Here is a 23,630-nt window from a genome sequence, read left to right on the forward strand (position 1 = left end):
CGTTGCATCGCTTTTCAGTGCTTGCAGCTGCCAATTGCCCCCCGCCTTTTCTTTCGTCTGGTGTTCCGTTCCCTCGACTCTCATGTCTTATCGTTATCTGATTGCCTGAGCCAGTCCCAAACTGTCGATAAGGTACCAGTAACGGCTGTCGCCAATCGCAGTCCATTGTTACAGCACGTCTTTGCTAAGACTGCCGATACCCGGCGCTGAAGGTCGCTGTATGCCGGGCTCTGGTGTTACCTAATGGTACCTGATAACGCTCGTCCCAGGCGACGGGAAGGTAAACTCAATTGACAAGACCCAAAAACGGTGTTGCTTAGGTCAGCTCGGAAAACGCACCCCGAACGGTACGAAATACTTCCGCTTGCCCTGTAAGTGCCGTGTAACTGCCATTGCTTTTTCCTTGCTGCGTCTTGTGATCCCTTCATCTTGACGTTTGACCACCCTTCTCAACCTCCCTGCCGACTTTCCATTAATGTGTCATCACAATGGGCTCAGCGGTCGGGGAAACCATAGCTCTATGGCTTTTCCTCGAACTTCTCACTTCATGCCACTCAGCAAGACCCATCTTGCGCGTACGAATTGTCTCATTCAGAGAGCACCATGATGAGACCTCGGATCAGAGTTCAAGGGGTTCATCCGACCTCAGCAATGCATCTTTCAGGGTCCTGGACTGTCACGCTACCATCGCCATCTGGCACTGCTCTTCCCTGGTCACATCTTGGCTCGATCTGGGCTCGGCATAGACGGCCTGCTGATATGTGACTTGTGCTGCAACCAACTAGCAGACAAGGACCTGCCGCCTGCATACATGAAGCATCCATGACCCAGTCACGCCAGCAATTTCCTAGACGCTCTGGCTCCAGAGATATTGCCTGAATGGCCTCATGCGAGTCCACTGCTGTGTCAAGCAGCCTGTTGATCACAATCGGACTTTCTTTCCCAGACACAAAGGATGGACACATGTTCACGACGGGGAGACGGCGAGGAGCTGTGGCTCAACGACCCATGCAGTTTTCACGATACGACGCCCTCAGCCGTCTGAAGAAGGGCAGACTAACCATAAACCGAGACTTGGCCCTTTCCAATATGCAGACTTCCAACAAGCACTCAATACGGCCTGCCCATCGCCAACTTGCAGCAAACCAATGCACGGGTCGTTGGGCTGTCTCGACCCATTCGATCCTCTGGGCGCTTTCTGCCCCCAGTGGTCTCCAGTGCACTCCACGCATGTCGACGCGGCCGGGCGGAGCTGTCGTCAAGGATAAGCATCGATGCCCTGCACTTCACCACATCGGGCAGCCCGTCGACCGGGCGGCCCTCCCCCAGTTCCCCGGGGCAAGGCAGCCTAAGCCTAGGTCCCTAGGACTCAGGAGGCCAAGATCACAGAGGGTGTACGCTGTATCGAATGGTCCACTTGACGCGGTTGCGCCGAGAGGACATGGGAAGTCGACAGATACTGAGGAGAAAAGAACGCTGTCGACGGGAGCCGGGCCAATAGTCGATTCCCTTGAACGCCTTCGTGGCCGCCATGGGCAGGGCCAAGCCTTTCAACGGTCTGACGGCGGCTCATCATCATCAACAACTACCTACTCCAGTGCACGGAGTATTCACACATCTATATCCGCATGTGCCAACGGCGAGGTGGCAATGACAGCTTGACGCCATGCAGCCTGCACATGCAACGGGCGTGATCTCACCAGAGGTATTGGCTTCCAAGTTGCAGCTGCACGCAAGGCCGTTGCCCTTTGAACTCGCTTAGATCCAGGAATGTTGAGGGCGGAAAACCATGCGATTTCTATCCGCGAGACACACACACACACACACACACACACACATATACACACACGGCTGTGTCATGCTCACGAGGCGCGGGATCACCCAGGCCGAACCAAGACATTTCTTGCCTGTTTCGGCGCCTCATTCCCGGGCAAAATTGTCACATTCGCCGACGAGCATCACTCACTCATCTGATTCGATAGTACTGGCCACCTTCTGAGCTGTGAAGATAGCTGCAGACTCATAGCTATTCCGTTGCCCAGTATCTCGACATAAGAAGCTACAGGTGACCTGGCTTATAGGTGGGCGCGATTTGTGGGCTTCAAGGGGGGCACGGTCTCGCCCCCGACTTCGCGGTGACACCAACCATGAGTTCGCAAGTTGAGCAAGTTGTCACGGTCGTCAAGTCTCAAGGACTAGAGAGGCGAAGCGAACACAACCGATGATCTTTGTCTCACCACGGGAAGCGATCCGCAATGAATCCCGCGCCAACTCGCCCCCTTTCGTCAACAAGGTACGCGATCCTATTGCTGTGACAGCGCCTGCAGCGAGATGGCAGCTGCGCGGTCTCAATGTGCCCTGTGTGCGCATGAAAACGAATGTGCGACAGACAGCGGAGACTCTCCCTTTGGGTACCAATTTTGTTTGGATCTGGTTGGGCTGGTTGGTTCGTTGGTTGTAACTTTTTTCCCTTTTCTATCTGTTGGAACTTGGGTCTTTGGAGACGAGCTCCCCAATATGGGACAAGATGGACCCCATGTGCCGCATTATCGCATACGCCGCATTCAGTCCGCCCAACCCCATCACAAGGAAGAACCGGTCGCACTCAGAGAGTGGGCTCTTTTTGTTAGGAAGAGCCTGGGCAATCTTTGATTATCCTTGCTTTTTATGTACGAATCGGCGCATCTTTCTTTATGGAGGGGGAGAGATGGGGCGTGCCATGGCCCATGGGTAATGTGCAAGGCGTGTTTGTTCCTTTTCCCTCTCCGCAACATCCCCGTCAAGTTTGCTCGAATTCCCAAAACTGCAACTCTGGTTGGGCGAAGGCGAGGGCTTCTTTACCAAGTTACCGGGTCAGTTGAACATCCCACAGCCTTGATTGGTTCCATACGGCTTGCCTCGAGGGTGCAAGTAGCTATCCGAGACACTGCGAAGCAAACAACCCATCTATATCTGGTCTGGCTTCCCTCTTAGCCCCCCAGAGATACCCTTGCCTTGCCTGTCCTCACGTCCTCTTCCTGCGTCTCTCCGCACTCTCTAGTTGAGAATCAAGACTCTTGAAACGACGACAACTCTTCGACCTCTCTTGATCCCTCAACTCCATACTGTACGGCAGACCACCAAGATGACGCTCGAAACCAAAACTACGAATCTTGATGAGGCTATGGATCAGCCAAGTCTCTTACATAGAGCCTCTCAGAAGTGCCTGCGGGTTCTCAGAAAAGCTTCAATGAGAGAAAAGTCACGGCCTGACGACAAGTCAAGTACTAGCGGAAGATCTTTGGCCAGCAGATCATCGTTCAGGTCATCGTTCTCAACGTCATCTCTGTTCACGACGAAAACTATAGAGGAGGATCGTATGACCTTGGACCGGCCCATAGCAGAGGAACCTATAAGGGAAGAAGTCAGCTGCGATGGAAACAACTTGAACGAAAACCCCGCCGACGAAGAGTTTATGCAACAAGCGAGTTCAAATGCACCGAGGAAAGAGCATCACCAGGGCCAGTCGACCTTCTTTCGGCAGCTGCCCCCCGAAATCCGGCATCAGATATATAGACATTTCTGGGTCTCGGCCGGGGTCGAACGACATGCTTTTCTACGAAATAGGAAACTCTTGTTCTCTCCCTGTATCACAGATCATGAAGCGCCTGATGAGCGTCAAATCGGGGTCGCCAAAGACTTCCAAAAGTCCTCTTCCACAGCGGAGGTCCAGCCTCACCCGAAATGGTTCAAAAGAATGACGTCTCCTTGGTGTAATCACTGGAAATGCGAGAGGCTATGGGAGGACATACGAGACGGACGCGAAGTAGACGGGAACAAGAAGCAAGCTTACATGTCTCTTCTCCTGTCCTGTAAGCGGATGTGAGCTTACCCTCCTCTCCCTGCCCCGACGAGCAGTCCACTAATCATGGCTCCCATTAGATACGGCGAAAGCATAGAGTCCTTTAGGGAAGCCAAAACCCTAACAATAACCGACGGTCAAACCCTCCACCGCATTCTCCGTTGGCCCCGTCCCAGGTACCTCCATCAAGCTCGCCGCCTCAACATCTCCCTCCGCCACGACAGCGGCAATTTTCTTTACCTCAACGGCGCCTCCATGTGGCACATACTTTCCGAGCAGGAATCGTGCCAGGCGGAGAGCATCTACCTCTGGCTCGACGCCGAGTGCCCCGTCACACGTCGCCTGCTGCCCGAATTCCGCGAGCTGTACAACTGTGTACCGCCATCCGTCGCGGCCCGCCTGACTATTGATTTCCCCTGCGACGCCGAAGACGGGTTCTGGGCGTGGGAGGACGGGGTGGAGGTTGAATCGCGGGAGGGCGGTGGACAGCTGAAGAGATTGGGTCCGCTGGTGCCTGAGTTCCAGGTTGTTGCGAGGGGGCGGCAAAGGTTTAATGAGACTTCGGCCGGATATGTTAGTTGTGTTGATCGGGGGAGCCCGAGGAGGAGGGTTTTGAGGGCGAGTAATCCGTTTGAGGATATTTTGCTCTATGGGAGAGGATTCGTTGATGGGTCATACGTCTAGTCGAAAATATGAGTCCATCACCGGTATTGATAGAGGCTACTAGGGGTTCTAATCTATGATTCGAGGACGAAAGTTGCACCAAGGCTAAACTGGTATGTTTCTGTCGGAACGAAAGCTTATTGAGAACCCTGAGCAGGATGGATCTAGCTCATTGCCCGAAGTGAACGAGAACTGCGATCTAGTCCCAGATTTCAACGTCATCTTTTAACTACTCTACCTTGCACCACGAATTCTCAGTCAATAGACATTTGTCACCTTGAGCTATTTCAAAAGCACAGTCATCATCCATTCGACACGACACCAACAGTCTACGTTCAGGGACTATTCAACAGATGGCTAGACCTATGTAGTCGTCATTGGTTTCCTTCCATGGATAGACCAACTACTCAAGTTAGCTCAATGATAAGCCGGATAGTAAGAATAACCCACATGTTATAGTAAGCATGAATGTTTCTGTTCGCAAAGTCTTTCCGAGCCTCCATGGCGAGGATAATGACCTCTTCTTTCGTCCAGTCGAGAGCTCGGGTCAGCGGCGCCATAAGAAATCCCTCCCAATTAGGAGCAAAGTTCTCGTAGTTCCAGATCCCAATCTCCTTGTGCTTCTTATCCTTGGGCCAACTGTTGGTGGGCCATTTGAATCGCTGGATGTGCACGTCTTCGAAGCCAATCTCCTTGAGAACGCCCTCGAAACGGCTGAAATGCTCGTAGGGGACCCCTAACTTGGCGATCGCTTCGCAGCAGAGACGAACGCTTTTCATCAGCGAGGTATCCTCCGTGAGGGTCCCGTCATCTGAGACGGGTACGGCGTCGATGTCGTTGAGCTCAAGGTAGCCGCCGGGATTGAGGTTCCTAGGATTATTTCTCAGCGTTCACAACAGTCTAAGTAAGAGAGACGTGGGGCTCACTCGAAGCAGTTCTGGAGGAATTGTCTCCAGTTTCTGATGCTGCCCGTCATCATGCGACTATGGATGTAATCGAAAGGCCTCGAGAACAGCCACGGCTCCTCGATGTCGTCAATTTCGAACTGCACATTCGGTGGCACGCTGAAATGCACTCGTCAGCTGAGAGCTTCACTTGGAGGAAGCACCCTTCTTCCTACAATAGAGGCTGTATCGCCGATAGATCAACACCAATGACCTGTAAAGGAAATTAGCTTGTGTGAATTCTCTTACTGATACTGATGAGATAGGCCCTTCTACCTCGGATTCTGGGTGTTCGTCGCCAAAGTCAATGGCCCAGATTCCGGATCCGGTGCCGATGTCGAGAACTCTGCCGACCTTTGCGTCTTGATCGTTTGGTGGCGCACTACCGAGTCGATCATCAAACGTCCGGATGAATAAATTGTGTTGAAGGTCTGATGCGGTCGTATCAGTCTCAAACTCGTTAAACTGGAGGCATGTACTAATAGCATCAGTCTAATGAGCAGATGACGTACCAAGGCGATCACTTTCTCTCTCGTCGTTAGGGGCGGCGTACTCTGGTAAGATCATTAGCATATTGTCTGATTGTTCCATTCTTTGCGGAGACTTCAAACTCACTGCCGTCCTTATACTTGTGGTAGGTTCGCCCATTTTCAATACGATATTCCAGAATAGAACTGGTCACACTCGTTGTAGACGAAGCCAGGCTTGCCTGTTGGAGCAAAGATGAGTTCACAGTATATATTGCTGACGGATCAGTAGTGAGGCGTTGTAGTTGCTTACATTGCTCACCGATGAGCCATCGGTGTCAGTCTGGAAGGGAATACAGTCTCAGAATATGGAATCTCTACACCTTTTCGAGCACTTGAAAGGTCGTGAGAAATCATACCTCGTCAGCCGCCAGATGTTCATCACTCGTTGTTTGCATGGTATGACTTATGTCTCTGGTAATGGGATGGCGTAATGGATTCTAGAGATAAGAGTGATCTTGCTATGCGTTGAAGAAATCCGTGGGGTTCCAACGAGGAAGTGGGAAGAGGTTCTACTGAAGAAGCGGGAGTGCCTGAGTATCGGTTCATTCGGCAAGGTAGCATGCAATATCTGCTCGCCATTGCTACCCCTCTTCCGCTAGGGTAGACAAGAAAATGTAATGTTCGATGTCACCCCTTGGTTGGTCGTGGTTGTGCATATCACCCCTGCAACTAGGAACAACTGCATGCGACTATGCGCCTGTGCGGCGTAGATACCAAACCTAGTGTTAGAAAGGCCACACACGGAGGTTGCGATGGTGGCTATCTATGTTGAGCAAAACGGAATCGAAGCCAACTTATTCTCCAAGTTGAGATCACCGCCCTCGCACACCAGGAGAGAGAACAATTCTAGGCCAAGAAAACTTTCTAAAGTTGAAGCCCACGTTTTATGTTTAACACCCGTAGAGAAATGAGATTTCTCGCCCATTGTAAGTTGAATCCTCAAGCCTTCACGGGCTTCTTCCCAAAGATAGACCAGCTATCAAAGTTAGTCATACAAATATCACGCTATCAAGCGAGCTCACTTACATCTGGAAGTAAGCATGTATGCTCGTATCGTCGAAGTCCTTTCGCGCCTTGACAGCAAGTTCGTGAACCTCCTGCTCGGTCCACTTCAACCCGCGGGTAATCCCAGCCATGAACATGCCCTCCAAGTGTGGCGCAATATTTTCATGATTCCAGATCCCCAACTCCCTGAACTTAGGGTCTTTTGGCCAGCTATTCGTCGGCCACTTGAACCGTTCAACGCGAACGTCCTCGAACCCGACCTCGGCCAGGACGCCTTCTAGGCGGTTAAACTTCTCAAACGGGGACCCGAGGGTTGCGATAGCTTCGGACCAGAGGCTGAAGCTCTTCTTAAGGGTGCATTCCTCGGTGAGGGTGCCGTCATCGGAGAGGGGGATTGCATCAATGTCGTTGAGTTCGAGGTAACCTCCTGGGTTGAGGTTGCTGCGAGAGTTACGTGTGTTAGACGGCGGAGATGCTTTGTGCGTGTTTGTAGGAAGGAAGATGTGGGCAGAACTCACTCGAAGCAACGGCGGAGATAGATCTTCCAGTCTGCGATGCTACCCGTCATCATTCGGCTGTGGATGTAGTCAAAGGGCAGCGAGAAATGCCAGTCCTCTTCGATATCTTCGACCTGGAACTGCACATTTGGCGGCACGCTGTAGTGCAATGTTAGTTTTTGCATCAGAGACATGATAGCTGGTGTGGACTTAGGGAGGCTCATACAATGTTGGCTGAACAGCTGATAGGTCGACGCCAATGACCTACGCATTGAGCGGTTATCATCTGTAAGACCTCGTTCCGTGACTCAGTCTACGACTTGCCTCAGCATCGGGATGCTCATCACCAAAGTCGATTGCCCAAATACCCGAACCGGTGCCCACGTCCAAGACCCTCCTGACGTTAGAGTCTCGTGCGTTGGGTGGTGCGGTTCCTAGTCTGTCGTCGAAGGTCCGGATGAAAAGGTTGTGCTGTAGATCTATTCCCCCGCGTGCTAATCAGTACCTAGAACTTCACCTCGATGTATTGTTCTGAGGGAGAGCCTTACCGAGTCGATCGATTTCTTTACCGTCGTTGGGCAGATTATACTCTTGTCTTGTGAGTGATGCTGCAGCATGAAATTAGTTGCGTCCGAGAGCTTACTTCCGTCTTTGTATTTGTGATACGTCCGGCCGTTCTCGATGCGGTACTCGAGAATTGAGCTGGCTACGCTTGTTGTCGATGAAGCGAGACTTTGCTGTTCGATTATGAATGAGTTCCATGACAAACACGCTGATGAGGAAATAAGCATGGACGCTGGCTTACATGGCTCACGGAGGAATTGTCGTTGACATTCTGTAAAGGAGACAAAGAATTAGTATCGGCATAGATGGCTGAACGTTTACATATCATCCTACCTCATTGGCCGCCAGTACATCATCGTTATTAACTGCCATGGCTGTGCTGAACCGCCAAAGAGCTGAATATTGCGAGCCTCTGGGATGCCGAAGGCGCGGGCTTTATCAAGTTGGTGGGGGCGTTGCGCTGAAGATATAGGAGTCAACCTGCATCTCGCATCATACCATTGCTCTCTGACCTCGGGGATTTACCCCCATCAAGAGTTGCCCTTCGCCCTTCCCCTCTTCTTGTCAGACAACAAATGCATGTTGGTTGTGAACATGCTCTCGATTCTGCATCTCGACCCTGGCACGTCCAGTGACAGGGACTGGCTGCATGGAATAGCATTTGGCGAGTGGCACGGGCAGTACCGGACGGCTACGCGGCTCGCATCCGCAAACCCTCGTTCCTCACCCGTAACTTGACACTCCCATCTTTATGGACTCGCATTAGGGTATTATACACTCAAAATACTGTGCTATCAATTCACATATGGCTCGTAAAGCTCTTTCATTCATTTTCGTGCGGAGTCCCAGGAGTCCAGAGAACTCCACTTCATTCTCCTTGAGTTCTGAAGGGTGTGGGACAAAGGTGCCTGGGCATGAGATGGTCTCTAAGAAATGCATATGAGTTTGGTCGTGGTAAATACATGGTAAATTGGGAAGTCATTATTGAGCCTTGAAGCTGTGATAGCAATTAAGTTAAAGGAAAGTTAAGTGGTGGCATCTTACGGGGGGAATGATAGTCGGCCGACATTCATATGTTTACCTCAGTAAGGATACGAAAAAATAGTATCCACAGGTTCGGCTTTCTAGATCGCCGACAGATTTCTAGAGAACACAAAAATTGATTATTCGTAGGCTACAACTCAGTATAAGCTATCATTGTAGGCCAAATTGGGATTATCGAGTTTTAGTTCCACTCTTAGTCTTCGAGTCTCAGTGAAGGTCTTAATCTCGATGTGTCAAGTGGCACAACTCCGCATTCGGCTTGGCTTCCGAAGTCTTGGTTGCTATGCGAACGATACGAGCACTGCCTCGCGGAGCTCCATCGGCTTTAAACACCGTCCACCCATTTCTTCGGCCGGCGTCAACGTCAGCATCAGCGAATGGAGGCTCGGAATCTTGGACTCCCCGCCCTTCCGACTTCCCGCCAATCTTGGATCATAAACTCGAGATCTATAGAAAACCTGCTGAGTGGGTGTGTCTGCTGCCGGTAGATCTCAACTCTCTTTCCGGTAACATCACATAGGTGCTTCCAGGGGTTCGTCCGCGACTTCGGATAAGAACCAGGCCCATATCCGGCACGGAAGTGTCAAGGAGCATCGGACGGGATGGAGGTCCTTCCGGAGCGGAGGATCGCAGCCAAAATTTCGAAGAAACCGCACAGAAAATCCAAGCTTGGATGCCACACTTGCAAGAGACGTAAAATCAAGGTTCGTCTGATGATATACTGCTACCCTGCACGCCATCTCTTCTTTTAGTGATGGATCCTTGGGCCCTACTGGGCTTAGTATCGTCCATACACCAGACCACAACACCTCGGCCGAATTCACACAATATGACCCATTCGCGCACCTCATATCCTTGACACTGCTTTACCTGCTAATGCTAGCTTTCCATAGTGTGACGAACTGAAGCCAGCATGTCAAAACTGCGTGCGTCACCTGGTGACGTGCGACTTCCTGCAAAGTCGCTCGATGGCGATATCGATGCGCAGCATGCAAATCACCTTGCAAACAAGCCTTGACGCCAGAAGCGCAGACGACCCAGAGACACCTATCAGACCGGCGCCAGCTATCGATCAAGCCCTAAACTTTGTCGATTTGGAGCTGATCCACAACTTCACTACCGCCGTATACATGACACTATCAACAGATGACCTCGTCCGCCAGATGTGGCGAGTCTCGGTAGTCCGCATGGCGCTTAAATGCGAGTATGTCATGCGAACTTTGCTCTCCATATCGGCTCTACATCTAGCCCACCAGCGGCCAGAACGAAAGGAGGCTCTCGTGGCTAAGGCCCTGCTTTATCATCGATCAGCCTCAAGAGAAGCAATGGAGTTGATGAGCGCTCTTGATGAACGAAATGCAGAGAACTTGTTCTTGTTTTCACTTCTTACAATATTTTTCGGTAAGTGATCACTACGTGATCGGATCACGAAATGAATTGTTGCACCTCGTTTTCCCCTTCCTATCTTCCAGTCAATTCGAGATTTCGCCTGCACGGGCAGTACGCTTACTTACGAAACTCAGCTCTGGCATCGGGACGCTATCTGAAGGAATCAGTGGTTGTCTGGGAATCCGCGTTCCCGGACTGGACATTCCTCCTATCCGGAGCTTGTTCTCTCATCAAACTCCTCAATTCGAAAAACTACGAGGGTCCCTTGACCCCTCTGTTGACATACGCAAAAGAACGATTCTTTACTGCGCGTGATGACTTGCGAGCTCGACCAGCCGCCTTGGAAAGTCTACGAAAGCGTGTCAGCAGCAGCAATATTGACAAAGATTTGCTACGCATCCACAATTTGGCCATTGACGAATTAGGTTACCCTCTTTCTCTTGCTCTGCACAGTGGAGGCCGTGGTATGGACATCATGGATATGTTCATCTGGAAATACTTCGTGTCGGATGAATTCCTACCTTTACTTAAAGAGCCGAGGGCGAATCAAGAGGCCATTGTTATTTATGCCCACTTTTGTGTTGTGCTAAAGAGATTAGAGAGTCAGTGGTGGCTTCAGGGCTGGTCGATTCATCTTATATCACAGGCGTGGGAGTTGCTAGATGGGAGCCACAAGCCTTGGATTCAATGGCCGATGGAGGAGCTAGGATGGGTGCCCCCAAGCTAATCATAGGGAATAACGTCATGAGCTATGGGACTTGAAAGCCAGATTATGAAGATGAAACGGGTACCAAGCCGGGTAGTCGTAGCTTGTGTAACTATGGCGGCATCACGTAGGCGAGGCTGTCACCACAATCTTTGCGGAACCAGCAATGTAACGACTCAACAAAGAGACATGTTGATAACTCAGTTGCACACAGAATAACCAAAATCCGTGAGCGCGGTATAATAGCGAATTCTGTGCCAGTTAAGGGGTTTACGGAATATACAATCAAGCACCACACACTGAAGAGCCAATGAGGAGTTACGATGCCTCCACTCCTTACGGCAATCAATTCCCTCGTATCGCATATCTTCCAACCTTGTTCGGCTAGGACGCCGCATATTCGAAGGAGACTCCTGCTAAGCCATCCATTTCTCTTATGATTCAACGGGAAACCATCGAGAACCACGTCCTTTTATCTCCTGCAAGCAGCTCCATTTTAGGGCAAGCAGTCGCTCTGCTTCAGCCTAATACGCGGAAATCAATCCCCTCATAGTTACCCCGAGACATTGATTAGTTTTCGCCCCGTTCCCTGCACCAATGGCCGATAATGGAAGAAGCAAGCTCAGTCATCAGTGTTACCAAGTTATTGCTTAAATAGGCAGGTTCTATCGTGCTTCTACAGTTGGACGAAAGGCCGTCTTGGCAGCGCTTGGCATACTAGCAGTAACAAGCAGTTGAATTAATACAGTGCAACCACACACCGCTAGCGCTAGTTGTGAAGCTTGTCTGCCATTCGACCAACACCAAGACTCATCCCACGTCTTCCGCCCGGCCCCTCATGAAGGCCAGGTTGATCAACAGATCAATTTAAGCTTATCGGTCGAAGCCGGCGCCCGACCGTATCACGACGAGCATATTGTCCCCCTCAGCCTGATCGCTTCATGCAAGGAGAGAACCTCTCCCGGGCTACAGGACAAGTCCCCACACTAATCTGACTCTCTCTCGCTTGGCTATCAATAATACTAACTTGACCACAGAACAGAGAAGGTAGCAGATATCGAACCCCGCGGTTTCCACGGGTGCTTTTTTGAAAACCCCGACTCAACCTCAGCTGCAACTGAGTCTTGGTATCAGCCAGATGAGGAAGGCGTATGAAGCAATGGAAAGACAAGTCTCGGGCTCGTTTCCGGTTTCCTTCTATCAGCTGACGCGCCCTTTGACTTTTGTAGTACAGTTGTCATTGGGCTTCCTGTTAGGGGATCGTTCCAAGCCGATTCAGCTCTCTGCAACGTACCAAGCAACTTTCAGAGCCCCGAGAATAGAAGCCCAACAACGACAAGATGACTTACATCAAGAGAGACTTAGGATCGAGTATATATAGCCTAGATCTCTTGCCATCAAGGTTCCCCTTCTTAGCTCGACATCCCTCTCAGTCTCGCAACTCCTATCCAAGTCGCCTGTTCGCTCCCCGGTCCCCGGCTCACTCTTGTCAATATGCACTTCAACCTCGCCCTCGTCGCGGCTCTTGCCGCCTCCGTTTCTGCCGCGGTCACCCCCGCCGTTAGATTCGGCTGTGCCACCGAGGAGCCGTCCGCCGAGCACATCGAGATCTCCAAGAAGCTTGCTGAGGAGGAGGCCGCCAATAACGGTACTGTCAGCCTGGCTGCTCTGGCCACCATCACCGTTCCTACCTACTTCCACATCGTGGCTTCCTCCCAGACTGTGGCCAATGGATACATCACCGTAAGATCTCTTAGCTTCATAGCTTCATGTTCTTTCTCCAGCTTCACTTTAAGCACGTTTCACAGAGGACGGTCACTTACATGGGATATGCGTGTAGGATAAGATGGTCACCGACCAGTTGGCCGTGATGAACTCCAACTTCGCCCCCCACGGCATCCAGTTCAACCTGGTCGAGACTACTCGTACCATTAACTCCGCCTGGGCCGGCTACAGCAGTCAGACCGCCATGAAGACTGCACTCCGCAAGGGTGACTACGGCAGTCTCAACCTGTACTTCCTCAAGAGCGTCGGAGGTGCTTTCGGAATCTGCACGTTCCCCACCACCGCCTCCCCCGGCTCCTCCGCTTTCATCGCCGACGGCTGCACCATCCTGTCGTCCACCGTTCCCGGCGGAAGCGAGACCAACTTCAACCTCGGAAAGACTGCCACCCACGAGATTGGTCACTGGTTCGGTCTATACCACACCTTCCAGGGCGGTTGCAACGGTGGAGACTCCGTTGCCGATACCCCTGCCCAGGCTAGCTCTTCTTCCGGATGCCCTGTCGGCCGTGACTCTTGCCCCAGCATCGCCGGCCTCGACCCCATCCACAACTACATGGACTACTCCTACGAGTAAGTTACTACCCCGCTTGGAATCACAAAAGCTTCTTGCTGACGTATGAAACAGCTCTTGCTACGAGGAGTTCACCGCTGGCCAGCAGACCCGCATGCTGAGCTTCTGGAACAACTACCGCGCCTAAGCTGTCCGCGTTTGCGCACCTAATTGACTTGGACACTGGCATGATATAACTACAGCATACACCATGTAGCGTCTCTTATGTGTATGTAGTTTGCATCCAAAGTTGTGCCTAAAAGAGCCTGAACTTCACGTTGTTAAGTTCTGTCTTCAAACCTCAGACTATTGTCTTGCGTCCAGAATTACGGGGTTCCCGATGACCTCACCTTGTTCGTCGATATCATTGCAGAGTTCAACAGTAGACTTTAGGAGTTTTCTGAACAGGGAAGAGCAGAGGCAACTTGTAAGTTGCATGCCTCCCAGACAGGTGCCCTACGCAAGTTCTTCGCGTTTTGATCCACACCTTCTAAGTTACTTGAGGCTTTATCGCATCTTTTTGAATCACACAATATGAACTGCCGACGGAAGCTACTAAGCGCATTGAAGTATTTGGCATCAATTTCCTTAGAGACTAAATGTCATTCATGGCTTGTTTAGGCTTTAGCCTACGGATAACTGCAACCTTGTCCCTGGCGTGCCATTCTCAACTCTCCACTTGCCTTCAAACTCTTTCCTCGACCGTACCGTGATAGGAATCGGCTCAGCAGGAGAATGCAACGCTACAAAGAGACCTTCAACCTTGGGCATTCTCCACTCCCTTCCAGATGGGCCTTCGCCCTTGAAATCTGGCGCAATTTCAAAGTCGAGTTTCAAAGTCATCAACGCAATCAGCGTCATAGTACCAGTAGTCGCAAACCACCGTGCAGGACAGACATGAGGTGCCACGCCCCAAATGGGAAAGGAGTGAGGTGCCAAGTCCCCTGGAGAGGCTACGCCCGGCGCATCAGGCTTCTTCTTCATCTTTATGAACCGGTAGGCATCAAAGGAGGTAGCGTCTGGACCCCACGTTTCCTCGTTGCGGAGGATTGGAATGCCGTTGATCTGGACATAGTTGCCGCTTTTGAGGAGCTGAGTCTTATCGTCTACAGTGATTGTCGTGTCGCGAAGAACCTCTCGAATGTGTGCGTGGATGGTGTGCAGGCGTTGCGCCTCCTGAATCGAGGACAGTAGTAGCGGACATGCCGACTTGATGACGGAGATGTCCAAGCTGAACTCGCCATTTTCGTCCTTCTTGACTGCCTTGCGTACTTCATCGCGGATCGCATCGATAAGCCACGGGCGAGAGAACACCTCAAAGACGGACCACCACGTTGTTGGGACGTAGTTGGCCAGCATAGCAATGTCAAAGCCAATATTGATACGCCCAATATCGCGCGGCGATACTCCGTTTTCGGCCATAATCCGTGATCGACCCTTTAGAAGGCCTGAGGCTGTCTCTGTGCCCCCGAGGCGAACATATTCTTCGTACCGTAGACCGTTACGTTCCCGAGCTTGCATTGCCTTTTTCGCAAACAGCTCTGCAATGATACCTCCCGGAAGAAGCAAGTGTGCCTTATCAGCGAAGGTCCTATAGATTGTCAGCTTCTCATCTAGAACTCAGTCCCCTCACACGAAGTCGTCAAGGGCTATCAGAAAGTAGGTACCAAAAGTCAGCCTCATGATCAGGATTCTTGAAGGGGTTCAGGGGGCCGAACATCCCTTCCGTAGCTGATAGCCCAACGGTATGCTTCACCCAGGCGAATAGATCAATCGGAACACCTGTTTCGGGTGATTCGAGGGCATTTGCGGCTAATTTGTCAACAATTTCGAGTTTCACCTGGGTTGCAACAAGGCTCATGTCATCGAGTTCGGGACCAGCTGCGAGCGTCGTGCGCTGGACTCTATCGAATTCCTTGGCCTCGGGGCCACCTCCTAGGTGATCTTGCAAGTTGGTGGCCTTATCATCGGCACCGCTAAAGTTGTGTGCCGCCTTGGCTGCAAAGGGCGCAAAAGAGATTGTCCTCGCATTGCGCTGGATCGACGAGATGAATTTGCGTTCTGCGATAATGTAGAATTTGAAGGAGAAGATGGGTGCAGAAAAGATCTTTGACTTGGCGTCGGCCCTGTCGTATCATGTCAGCCATAGGATCACTTAATCCTGAAATCAAACAAGCGTGAACTTACCCAACCTTGGTAAAGTAGTTGCCAGAACCGTACTTGTTCAGACCAAGAAGATGACCAATCAATGGTATGCGAGGTCTGATGTACTCTGGCTCTTGCGGATTTTTGGAGAGGAAGATGAAGGACTCGAGCAAATAACAGCCGATGACGACAACCGCGAAGGCCGTGCCGACCAGCGCAGGGAGCTCCATTTTGCAATGTTCTAGCCGTAAGATCTGTCGCGAAGAGAATGAGAAACACCAGAAAGCCAATAGGGACAATCGGGGTCATATATCAAAACCGTTGACCTGCCGCAGATCCTTCAAGGGGCCATTCGTAATCGTATTGGGAGTTCGGCAGTCGGCTGTCAGCATCCTAAACCCTGTCAGGCATCGAGGATGCTCATTGATATCCCACTGGAACGTCTACACGAAAGCTGCATTTAGTTACTCCACAAAGCAGGGGTTGCGCTAGTTCGATTACGGGGCTGCTATAGACTAAGGAACCAGCCGAAATCAGTAATTGCGTAGGATTGATTGGCTTGATGGACCGCCAGTCTAATGTCTCACGTCAGAACTTTCGAAATGACTGAATCCCCTTAACAGGCAACTGATATGGTTTGAATCAAAATCCGGATTCGCACATAATTCTGTAGCCACATGAGTGACTTGCCGTAAGTGCGTGTCTTGATGGTCGTCGAGTACTCGAGTCGAACACTAAGACTGCAATGCACAGGCCCTTCGGGACATTTCGCTTATAGACGATGTGACTCTTAAACTTCCGTCACGGTTTCCGCGGTTTCCACGGGCTGTTTTTTAGTTTCGCAGCAGTAACCACTGGCCGCAGCCCCAGCAAATTGTGTAGCTCGTAATCCATGTGAACCCAAGTAAGCTTGCGTCTTGCATCACCCTAATTATATGGTCACCTATAAGATACTAACCCATCATTTAGGTATTAGAACAAGATATGACTGGAAGATAGGAATTTCAACTATCGATGTCTAGCTACCACCTGCCTCTCTGCGTAATCTTCAACCAGAAGTCATGCGTTATCCAAAATCCAGCACTCCACAATCTCATCGGCTTTTCAGGCTTTGCAATAGCAAAATCGTACCTGCGCAGAAGCTGCAGGTAAAGACGTCAGCAAAAGGTTTGATACAATAAAGAAAAAAATAGGACCTTACCTCAACGAAGATCTTGTTCAACTCCATCAACGCAATATTTCTCCCCATGCAATAAAACTTGCCATACCCAAAGACCATGTCGGTAGTTGACATCATCGCCTTATATCTTCCTTCGTCATCGGACATTGCTGCCTCTATCCACCTCTCTGGCCTGAACAGATGTGCGTCAGGTCCAAAAATGTCCTTCGATCGGCCGATGCTGCACACGTTCTCTCCCAGTTGTGTATTAGGGGGCAACCGATATCCATGGACGATGTCTCCTTCTGATGGGACCTGCTTGCTGACGATGCCAGTAGACGGTGGGTATAGACGGAGACCTTCGCGGATTACAGCTTGAAGATATGGCATGAATCTCGCTTCCGAATCTTTGATCGGAGAGCTAATCATCTTCTTCGAGACTAGTGTATCAATCTCGGCTCGGAGGGCTGTGAAGGCTTGCGGGTTGGATAGGAGTGACAAGAGAATCATACGGATCGCCGTTGCTGTGGTATCGGAACCAGCAATGCTATGGAAAGTCAGCTTCTGAACCTCAACTGATCAAGCCCTTCATGTGAAGACAGCACTCACGTTTCAACGTAAACTTCCTGTGTAAGCTCTTCTCTTGTCATACCAGCATTTATAAATGACTGGATCATGTCCCGGCCGGGCTTCGTATCCGGAGCCAACCGTCCATCAACAAAGGTTTTGGCAAACCTGAGCCAAGTATGTCAGTCCTCTGACTTACTCAAATGATCTAGGTGTTCAACATCCACTCACCCCATAAGCGCCCCAAATCCAGCTGCGTCTCCGGACTTTGGCAGCCCCAGATTGAGAGGCCAACTGTGCATAAGCGTAGCCAACCATGGCACGTTTCCCATAGTGATCATGACCGGAAAGAAGGCGTCTTTCGTGGCAACATACTGATACAGATCTCGATCTTCTTTCAGGAAGCCGTATGGGGTGCCGAAGCCAAGCTCGCTGATGACATCAAGGGCAAAGTAAGTTGATTTACTGGCCATGTCCATCGGTCTGAAGTCCTTTGCAGTGGAGATATACTTGCGGTCGATGAGGTCAACGAACGCGGTGATACTCTTATCTATGCCGGCTTCAAAGCCTCCGTTCTCCAAACCCGAATACTGCGATTTCCAGTCAGCAAAGAGATTCTGACACACGCTGAGTACAGCGAAACTTACACCAGGCCCCATTTTGCTCTTCAAATACTTGCGCTTTTCTTCATCGCGCATCGAGAACAAATGATCCTCTCCCGGAGTGGTTCTTCCGACTGCATACCACTCGCCCTTGGTGTACTTACTGCGAGTGCCGGCGATCTTTTTCAACGTGTCTCCATCGCTGAACATGACGGTATTGGGACCGATACGAACCAAGGGGCCTTGACTTTTGGGTCAGCTTACCCGCCGCATCGGGCATGAGATGTGGAAATGCTCCTACCGTATTTCTCATGCAGTTCCATATAGTACTCATGAACCGACCCATTTAATGCAGCTCGCGCCATCGAAAACCCAGTGATTCCATGCCAGAACGGCCCAGGGACATGGGACAGCCGATACCAAGTGTAGAATTCTTTCGCCAGCAGCCCCAAGAAGACTACGACGGCGAGTATTAGAACAACAGCCATCTTTTCGGTCGTGATATCCTCAAAAACTCGATGGATTTGATGGCTATTGTAGATGTTGAAGAGTCAAAGTGAGGTTCTCTGGCAATGGAAAACGGCGGAGGGGTTGGAGTCTCAGCTGCTAGTTGAGAGCTACCTTAGTGCCATGTGCCAGCCATGCAGACGCCGCTTTCGGTGTAACCCCACGTCTCCAAAGCTTCAGGTCGTCACATTTCGCTTCTGAGCCGCTCAAGTGACACCTCATTTAAGACGCCTCGCTGACTAAAATGAGACCTACCCGCCAGCCCAGGCCAAAAGAGGTAAAGCTGAACAAGATAAGATGGGATTTCCTCCCCTCGAAAACCGCCAGAGGAACCTCGACTGAACATCAGCTGACGCTTCTGAGTGTGCGCGCTTATCAGTCCTCCAGCCAAGCCAGGTCTTAAGAATTCCTTCGATACTGCAATCATGAGACCTGGTTCGACTAAGTTAGGTTGAGGATAAGATTCGAAAGTCCTGAGATAAGGCCCTCACAACAAATTGCAACAACAACATCAAGGGAGGAATCTGGCATCAGTGCATCAATGCCTGCCGCCGACAAGGGCCAGAAAATCGATACAGGGCTGGTTCGCCGCATTATCAACAGAAAGTTGAGTTATGAGTTTTCAGTCGAGATTTATTGCAGTTATAGTCAAGCTACCGCCAACACGTCCCTTTGGCCCAGCGACCCGAAAATTCCATATTAACCTCTCGATACACACCGATATATAATCGCCGTCCCCACTCAGGCATTTCATCCTGATGATTTCACACACAACCCCAACCTCGACCCGAAGCTCACCGACCTTGGTCTCCTGTGCGCGCGCGAGCCTAGTATAGGCCAACGAGGATGTCACCTCGGACCCGAGCCGTGAGGTGAACCTCGGCTTCAAGGTCAAGCTTGATACCGACCATGAGGCCGGCGTCCTTGAGCTTGCCGTTGTCGTCAACGGGACCTTTGAGGAGGTTTCCTGCCGAAGTGTCGTATCAGTCTTTTGTTCATGGGCTATGGGAAGAGTGTGAGACAGTAGAGGGGAAAACCTTACCGATGGGTCCGTTGGCGGGGCCGGAGAGACCGGGCATGGGGAGAGAGTTACCGAAGCCGCTGTTCTGGTTGTTGGTGTTGTTGTTGATGGACTTGGTGTTGTTAGTGTTGTTGAGAGACGAGTTGGGGTTGCTGGTGCTGAGAGAGTTGTTAGGGTAGCTGCTGTTGCTCGTGCTCGAGTTGAGGGGGTTGCTGGAGCTGGTGGTAGTGGTAGACGGGTTAGAGGTGGTGGTGCTGGTCGGGGGAACCGAGTTCTTGGTTCTAAAAGGGGAGCAAAATTCAATTGGTCGTGGATTCGGACCTGTTGGGCTGTTGGTCATACTTACGGGGAAGACATGGTTGCGGTGGTGGTTGACCGGGGACGTGGAGGGGGTAATAGAGGTGGAGTGGATGGACGAGGGGTTGAAGGTCGAGGAGACGAAGGTCTAGGAGACGACGGGCGGGAGGGCTGTGAGAGCGAAGATGGCGGACGGGGCGAGGCCGGACGATCAGGAGATGACGGTCGTGAAGAAGACGGCGATCCTAGGCTTCGTACGTGGATGAACTTGAGCGATGGTCTCTGGCGAAGCTCAGGCTTTTCAGGCAGTGGCTGCTGGTCCGGCGGAATCTTGTCGAGAGACTGCTCGGAAGGAGATCTTTTGCGAAAGTGCCTGGAGGCCGAGGTGCTATGAGACTGAGGAATCTTGGTGCTGCCGAGGAAGAAGACGGCCATGACAGCTGGGCATCTGCTTCCTCTTTTATCCTCTGCTCGACGGCCATGAAGTGAGACATTGTCGCACAAGACTAATATGAGTATTGGAGAACATCATCCAATTTTCCTTTCGTCCGGACGTCGCCGTCGTACGCTGCTGTAGCCCTGCTGCTGTCGCCGCCGCTTGGGGGATTCTCGACAAGGATGCCATAGGAACCTGGCGGTGGAGATTTCTGCAATGGAGAGACAGCTCATTGACTCTCTGTCCGACGGGATATTTCCCGCGCAGCTCCCAACAAAAGAAAGCATATCTTCGCTTTTAGGGGTGATGCCTGCTGATCGGTGAGCTTTCCATTCCAGGGAAAAGGCTTGAGCGGAATACATCGGGAGCAAAGTTCTGCCAGACACTGGCATAAATCCATCCTCCGTTGGGCTGCAATGCCACCCTTTTCCTACCTATCGAATACACAACAGAGACATCACCTAGACGATTGGAGAGAAAAAATGGTAGCACAATTTATCGTCGCCTTCTCGGCGGTCTTCGGCATGGCGGAAGCTATCCGACACACACAACAGTCAGCCAGGAGGAAAGAACACCGCAGCCGGAAGAATAACCTCATCATACGTTGCCGCAAGTCAACTTGTCACTCCCCAGATATCCACGGGAAACATGTAGTCCTCTCAGGAGACAAGGTATCTCAGGTTACAGTCACACCAGTCTCGTTCCCTTGAGTCCCGAACTAGATTTGCTAATGAAAGCTGCTTGCTCTCTTTCTTAGCTATTTGTCGACACCGGGACTGATCCCGATTCTGCATTTGGACACCAATTTGCGGGCTACTTCCTGCCGTACCCAGACAGCCAATACGCCGGTCTGGTCTCAACTATTTGCGACGAGCCGCCCATCATGAACTGGATCTACGTGGATCGTGACACGTACGAGGTCAAGTTCGGGACCCGGCCGTACGCCCAGCACAACTACACGGGCCCGTTCGATTGCACTAGGCAAGACAAGCGACTCACCTTCGCCAGTTGGGAAGGATTCTGCGTCGTGAAAACAGGGAACTTTTGGTCTCTCTACTTTGACGTCGAGCAGGATGGGCTCAAGTCAAAGCTTCCTGAGGGCGTGACTACCCTTGAGGTGGATCTCTTGCGCGTCGAGGTGCCTGTTAAGCCGGTCAAGCCTGAGGAACAGGAGCAGACTGACGGCAAAGAGAGCAAAGAGAACGGTGGTAGTGACAGCAGCAACAATAACGACAGCGGTACCAGCCCGCAAACGGGTGCAAATGAGGTGGAGTTGGAGTCTCCCGAGGTTGACTGATGTGTGGAGATACCGGGGGGCGAGAGCAACAAGGGAAGGCCGTTCATTGCTTTGAGGGAATCTTCCGAAGTAGAACAATCAACGTGTTGTTCAGAACAGCTTCATGAATGGAGAAACAATTCCATGTCATTAATCCCAGCTATTGCCTTGCCAAGTCTGAAAAGTGTGGTCCATCGGACGATTCCCGCTCCCGATTCGCAAGGATCCATGTATCACATCTTTTCCACAGCGAAGAAAACCACGATTTTCAATGGCAAAAGGGGGAAGTCCCAGCCGCCCCAACCCCGGATTCCAAGTAGGTACCTCTCTTGAGCCTTGCCCCATGGGTATTTCACTCAAACTTGCAGTTGGCCGCCCTGCCACGGTGAGATATCGCATCCTTCGTCGAGACTGGATTTACGACCCGGGCGCGGTCTGCGAATGAACAGGGGTCATGCAGATCTCCCGCTGCTGGCCTTTGCTCGACTCCATAACCCGCGAGCTGAAGTCGGGACGAAGCAGTCCCTGCGGTCAGGCCTTATCCCAGCACCGATCCTGGAGCCGTCATCGTAAATCTGAGCTTGACTTCCGGCTTTTACCTATACGACACGCACATCAAAGCTGGTCTCCATACCCTACCTTACGGGCACCTCACATCGCGGCGTTGTGGAAAGTTCTTTCGTCCTCATCTTGCCGAGATGATACCCGCCCTATTGTCCGTTGTCCCTGAGACATTAATGGCGCCAGCCCTGCTGCATGGCGTGACTTTGAAGGTTTGTGCCCACCTTTTCCCGGTTCCGCTGCGAGTGCGGCCGACGGCTGAGGCTCGAGAAAAGCAATGCCGCGGCGCTTAGTCCTTACAATGGGGGACCCGCATTGTAATATCGTGCCAGCTAACCGGAATTTGAACTCGCTGTAGAAGTCACGCCACATTCGAGGTTGATGATTTTAATTTTATAATCTTTGGGCGGTCAAACTGAACTCGGGGTTTCCTAATCCACTCATTCATCTTGTATTTGCAATTCACCGGACCCTTTCCTTTTGTTTTTGTTATTCAAGTCCTTCATACTCCGTGCAAAATCACAACTCTTCGCCTTGCTGCTTGCAAGATGATCTGATCTGACAAATGCACGTCCGAAGAGAATGAATCAGTCTCCTCGCAAAACCCAGCAAATCAACGTTGAACAGTCGCAAGCCTGGTGTGTTGACAGATACCCACCTAGATCGTTACCCCACACCCAGCCTCACCCGCACTACCTGGCGGGATCAACCTCGCGCATGCCGGGTCCCTACGGCGGTGGAAGCTCGTGGGAAGTATTCTTAGCGGGACCAAGACTCATGACCCAAAATCCAGGAGCAGGAGAGGAAAACAGAGAGCGGGGTGAGACCTCTACCCGGGCCGGTCCAATGTTTCCAAGCCTGAGACCGGGCTGTGGTCTTTGCATTTCGCAGAGGCAAAGGAGTGGACTTGCCGCTGCGCTAAGAGGTGCTACTATTGTTCTTGTACGACTGAGAGCGCCATTGGGAAACCACGACGGACCTCTCAACTCCCTTTGCAAAACTCTGCAAAATTTCATGTCTTCACAACAGCCCATTATGCCAGACAGAGCCGTCAAACCCAGACTTTAGTCTTTGTCCGGTGCTCAATCTCCTCCGTGCCAGACTCCGCTGGATTGAGCCGGCTCCTCCCGGCCCTCAAGCCCGGCGCCGCCGAGAGGCCCCAAGATCCACTTCTCGGGATGTTGTGCAGAAACTCTAACCCGTTTCTTAGGGCTCCTTACCTAGCATCCCGGAAAACATCTTGACTATGCATCCACCTGCAACGTGCGTAAGCCGTGAAAGCTTCGACCCTGCCAGAAGCCTTTGGGTTCAGAGAGTTTCGGGGCTTGGCGGCTCAGACATTAGGAAGCATTGCAGTGTCCACACCGGAGCCCGGCGAGATCCAGCCACACGACAAACTCCCAGCAAGGCCCAGCCTTGTCTAGATCTTTCGCTTCCCGCCTCGTCGGACTCGCTGGCCTCGCCGTCTCAGCCGAGTGACTCGCAAGGCCGTGGGAAATAAGACGAGTACGCTGGGCCGACATCACCCGAGCGGCGAGCTG

General features: G+C 51.5%; 11 protein-coding genes across 11 annotated transcripts; 6 read left to right on the plus strand and 5 right to left on the minus strand.

The window, feature by feature from the left end:
- Nucleotides 1-1,089: 1,089 nt before the first annotated feature.
- Nucleotides 1,090-1,463, plus strand: CPAR01_07888 (uncharacterized protein; the record flags this gene model as incomplete). The annotated part of the gene is made up of 2 exons (XM_060492157.1): nt 1,090-1,391; nt 1,427-1,463. 2 exons carry the CDS (start codon nt 1,090-1,092, stop codon nt 1,461-1,463), a joined length of 339 nt encoding a protein of 112 aa, XP_060348527.1.
- Nucleotides 1,464-3,907: 2,444 nt separating this feature from the next.
- Nucleotides 3,908-4,525, plus strand: CPAR01_07889 (uncharacterized protein; the record flags this gene model as incomplete). The annotated part of the gene is made up of 1 exon (XM_060492158.1): nt 3,908-4,525. One exon carries the CDS (start codon nt 3,908-3,910, stop codon nt 4,523-4,525), a length of 618 nt encoding a protein of 205 aa, XP_060348528.1.
- Nucleotides 4,526-4,911: 386 nt separating this feature from the next.
- CPAR01_07890 (methyltransferase domain-containing protein) lies at nt 4,912-6,373 on the minus strand (the record flags this gene model as incomplete). Its single annotated transcript, XM_060492159.1, has 8 exons — nt 4,912-5,374; nt 5,431-5,568; nt 5,625-5,662; nt 5,725-5,879; nt 5,961-6,002; nt 6,064-6,157; nt 6,229-6,258; nt 6,335-6,373. 8 exons carry the CDS (start codon nt 6,371-6,373, stop codon nt 4,912-4,914), a joined length of 999 nt encoding a protein of 332 aa, XP_060348529.1.
- Nucleotides 6,374-6,917: 544 nt separating this feature from the next.
- Nucleotides 6,918-8,372, minus strand: CPAR01_07891 (methyltransferase domain-containing protein; the record flags this gene model as incomplete). Its single annotated transcript, XM_060492160.1, has 6 exons — nt 6,918-6,954; nt 7,005-7,424; nt 7,502-7,639; nt 7,776-7,951; nt 8,029-8,217; nt 8,286-8,372. The coding sequence occupies 6 exons, from the start codon at nt 8,370-8,372 to the stop codon at nt 6,918-6,920; spliced, it is 1,047 nt and encodes a 348-aa protein (XP_060348530.1).
- A 1,684-nt stretch (nt 8,373-10,056) lies between these two features.
- CPAR01_07892 (uncharacterized protein) lies at nt 10,057-11,204 on the plus strand (the record flags this gene model as incomplete). Its single annotated transcript, XM_060492161.1, has 2 exons — nt 10,057-10,489; nt 10,612-11,204. The coding sequence occupies 2 exons, from the start codon at nt 10,057-10,059 to the stop codon at nt 11,202-11,204; spliced, it is 1,026 nt and encodes a 341-aa protein (XP_060348531.1).
- A 1,117-nt stretch (nt 11,205-12,321) lies between these two features.
- Nucleotides 12,322-12,564, plus strand: CPAR01_07893 (uncharacterized protein; the record flags this gene model as incomplete). The annotated part of the gene is made up of 1 exon (XM_060492162.1): nt 12,322-12,564. The coding sequence occupies one exon, from the start codon at nt 12,322-12,324 to the stop codon at nt 12,562-12,564; it is 243 nt and encodes an 80-aa protein (XP_060348532.1).
- A 113-nt stretch (nt 12,565-12,677) lies between these two features.
- Nucleotides 12,678-13,666, plus strand: CPAR01_07894 (metalloprotease; the record flags this gene model as incomplete). The annotated part of the gene is made up of 3 exons (XM_060492163.1): nt 12,678-12,926; nt 13,024-13,538; nt 13,594-13,666. 3 exons carry the CDS (start codon nt 12,678-12,680, stop codon nt 13,664-13,666), a joined length of 837 nt encoding a protein of 278 aa, XP_060348533.1.
- A 476-nt stretch (nt 13,667-14,142) lies between these two features.
- CPAR01_07895 (uncharacterized protein) lies at nt 14,143-15,893 on the minus strand (the record flags this gene model as incomplete). The annotated part of the gene is made up of 3 exons (XM_060492164.1): nt 14,143-15,109; nt 15,186-15,644; nt 15,706-15,893. 3 exons carry the CDS (start codon nt 15,891-15,893, stop codon nt 14,143-14,145), a joined length of 1,614 nt encoding a protein of 537 aa, XP_060348534.1.
- Nucleotides 15,894-16,685: 792 nt separating this feature from the next.
- Nucleotides 16,686-18,479, minus strand: CPAR01_07896 (cytochrome P450; the record flags this gene model as incomplete). Its single annotated transcript, XM_060492165.1, has 6 exons — nt 16,686-16,805; nt 16,865-17,369; nt 17,432-17,557; nt 17,621-17,979; nt 18,037-18,233; nt 18,293-18,479. The coding sequence occupies 6 exons, from the start codon at nt 18,477-18,479 to the stop codon at nt 16,686-16,688; spliced, it is 1,494 nt and encodes a 497-aa protein (XP_060348535.1).
- Nucleotides 18,480-19,325: 846 nt separating this feature from the next.
- On the minus strand, nt 19,326-20,251 carry CPAR01_07897 (uncharacterized protein; the record flags this gene model as incomplete). Its single annotated transcript, XM_060492166.1, has 3 exons — nt 19,326-19,465; nt 19,541-19,800; nt 19,866-20,251. 3 exons carry the CDS (start codon nt 20,249-20,251, stop codon nt 19,326-19,328), a joined length of 786 nt encoding a protein of 261 aa, XP_060348536.1.
- Nucleotides 20,252-20,734: 483 nt separating this feature from the next.
- Nucleotides 20,735-21,549, plus strand: CPAR01_07898 (uncharacterized protein; the record flags this gene model as incomplete). The annotated part of the gene is made up of 2 exons (XM_060492167.1): nt 20,735-20,923; nt 21,010-21,549. The coding sequence occupies 2 exons, from the start codon at nt 20,735-20,737 to the stop codon at nt 21,547-21,549; spliced, it is 729 nt and encodes a 242-aa protein (XP_060348537.1).
- Between the last annotated feature and the right edge of the window lie 2,081 nt (nt 21,550-23,630).

Source organism: Colletotrichum paranaense, assembly GCF_030867605.1.
Source record: "Colletotrichum paranaense strain IMI 384185 chromosome Unknown Scaffold_6.1, whole genome shotgun sequence".
Classification (NCBI taxonomy): domain Eukaryota; kingdom Fungi; phylum Ascomycota; class Sordariomycetes; order Glomerellales; family Glomerellaceae; genus Colletotrichum; species Colletotrichum paranaense.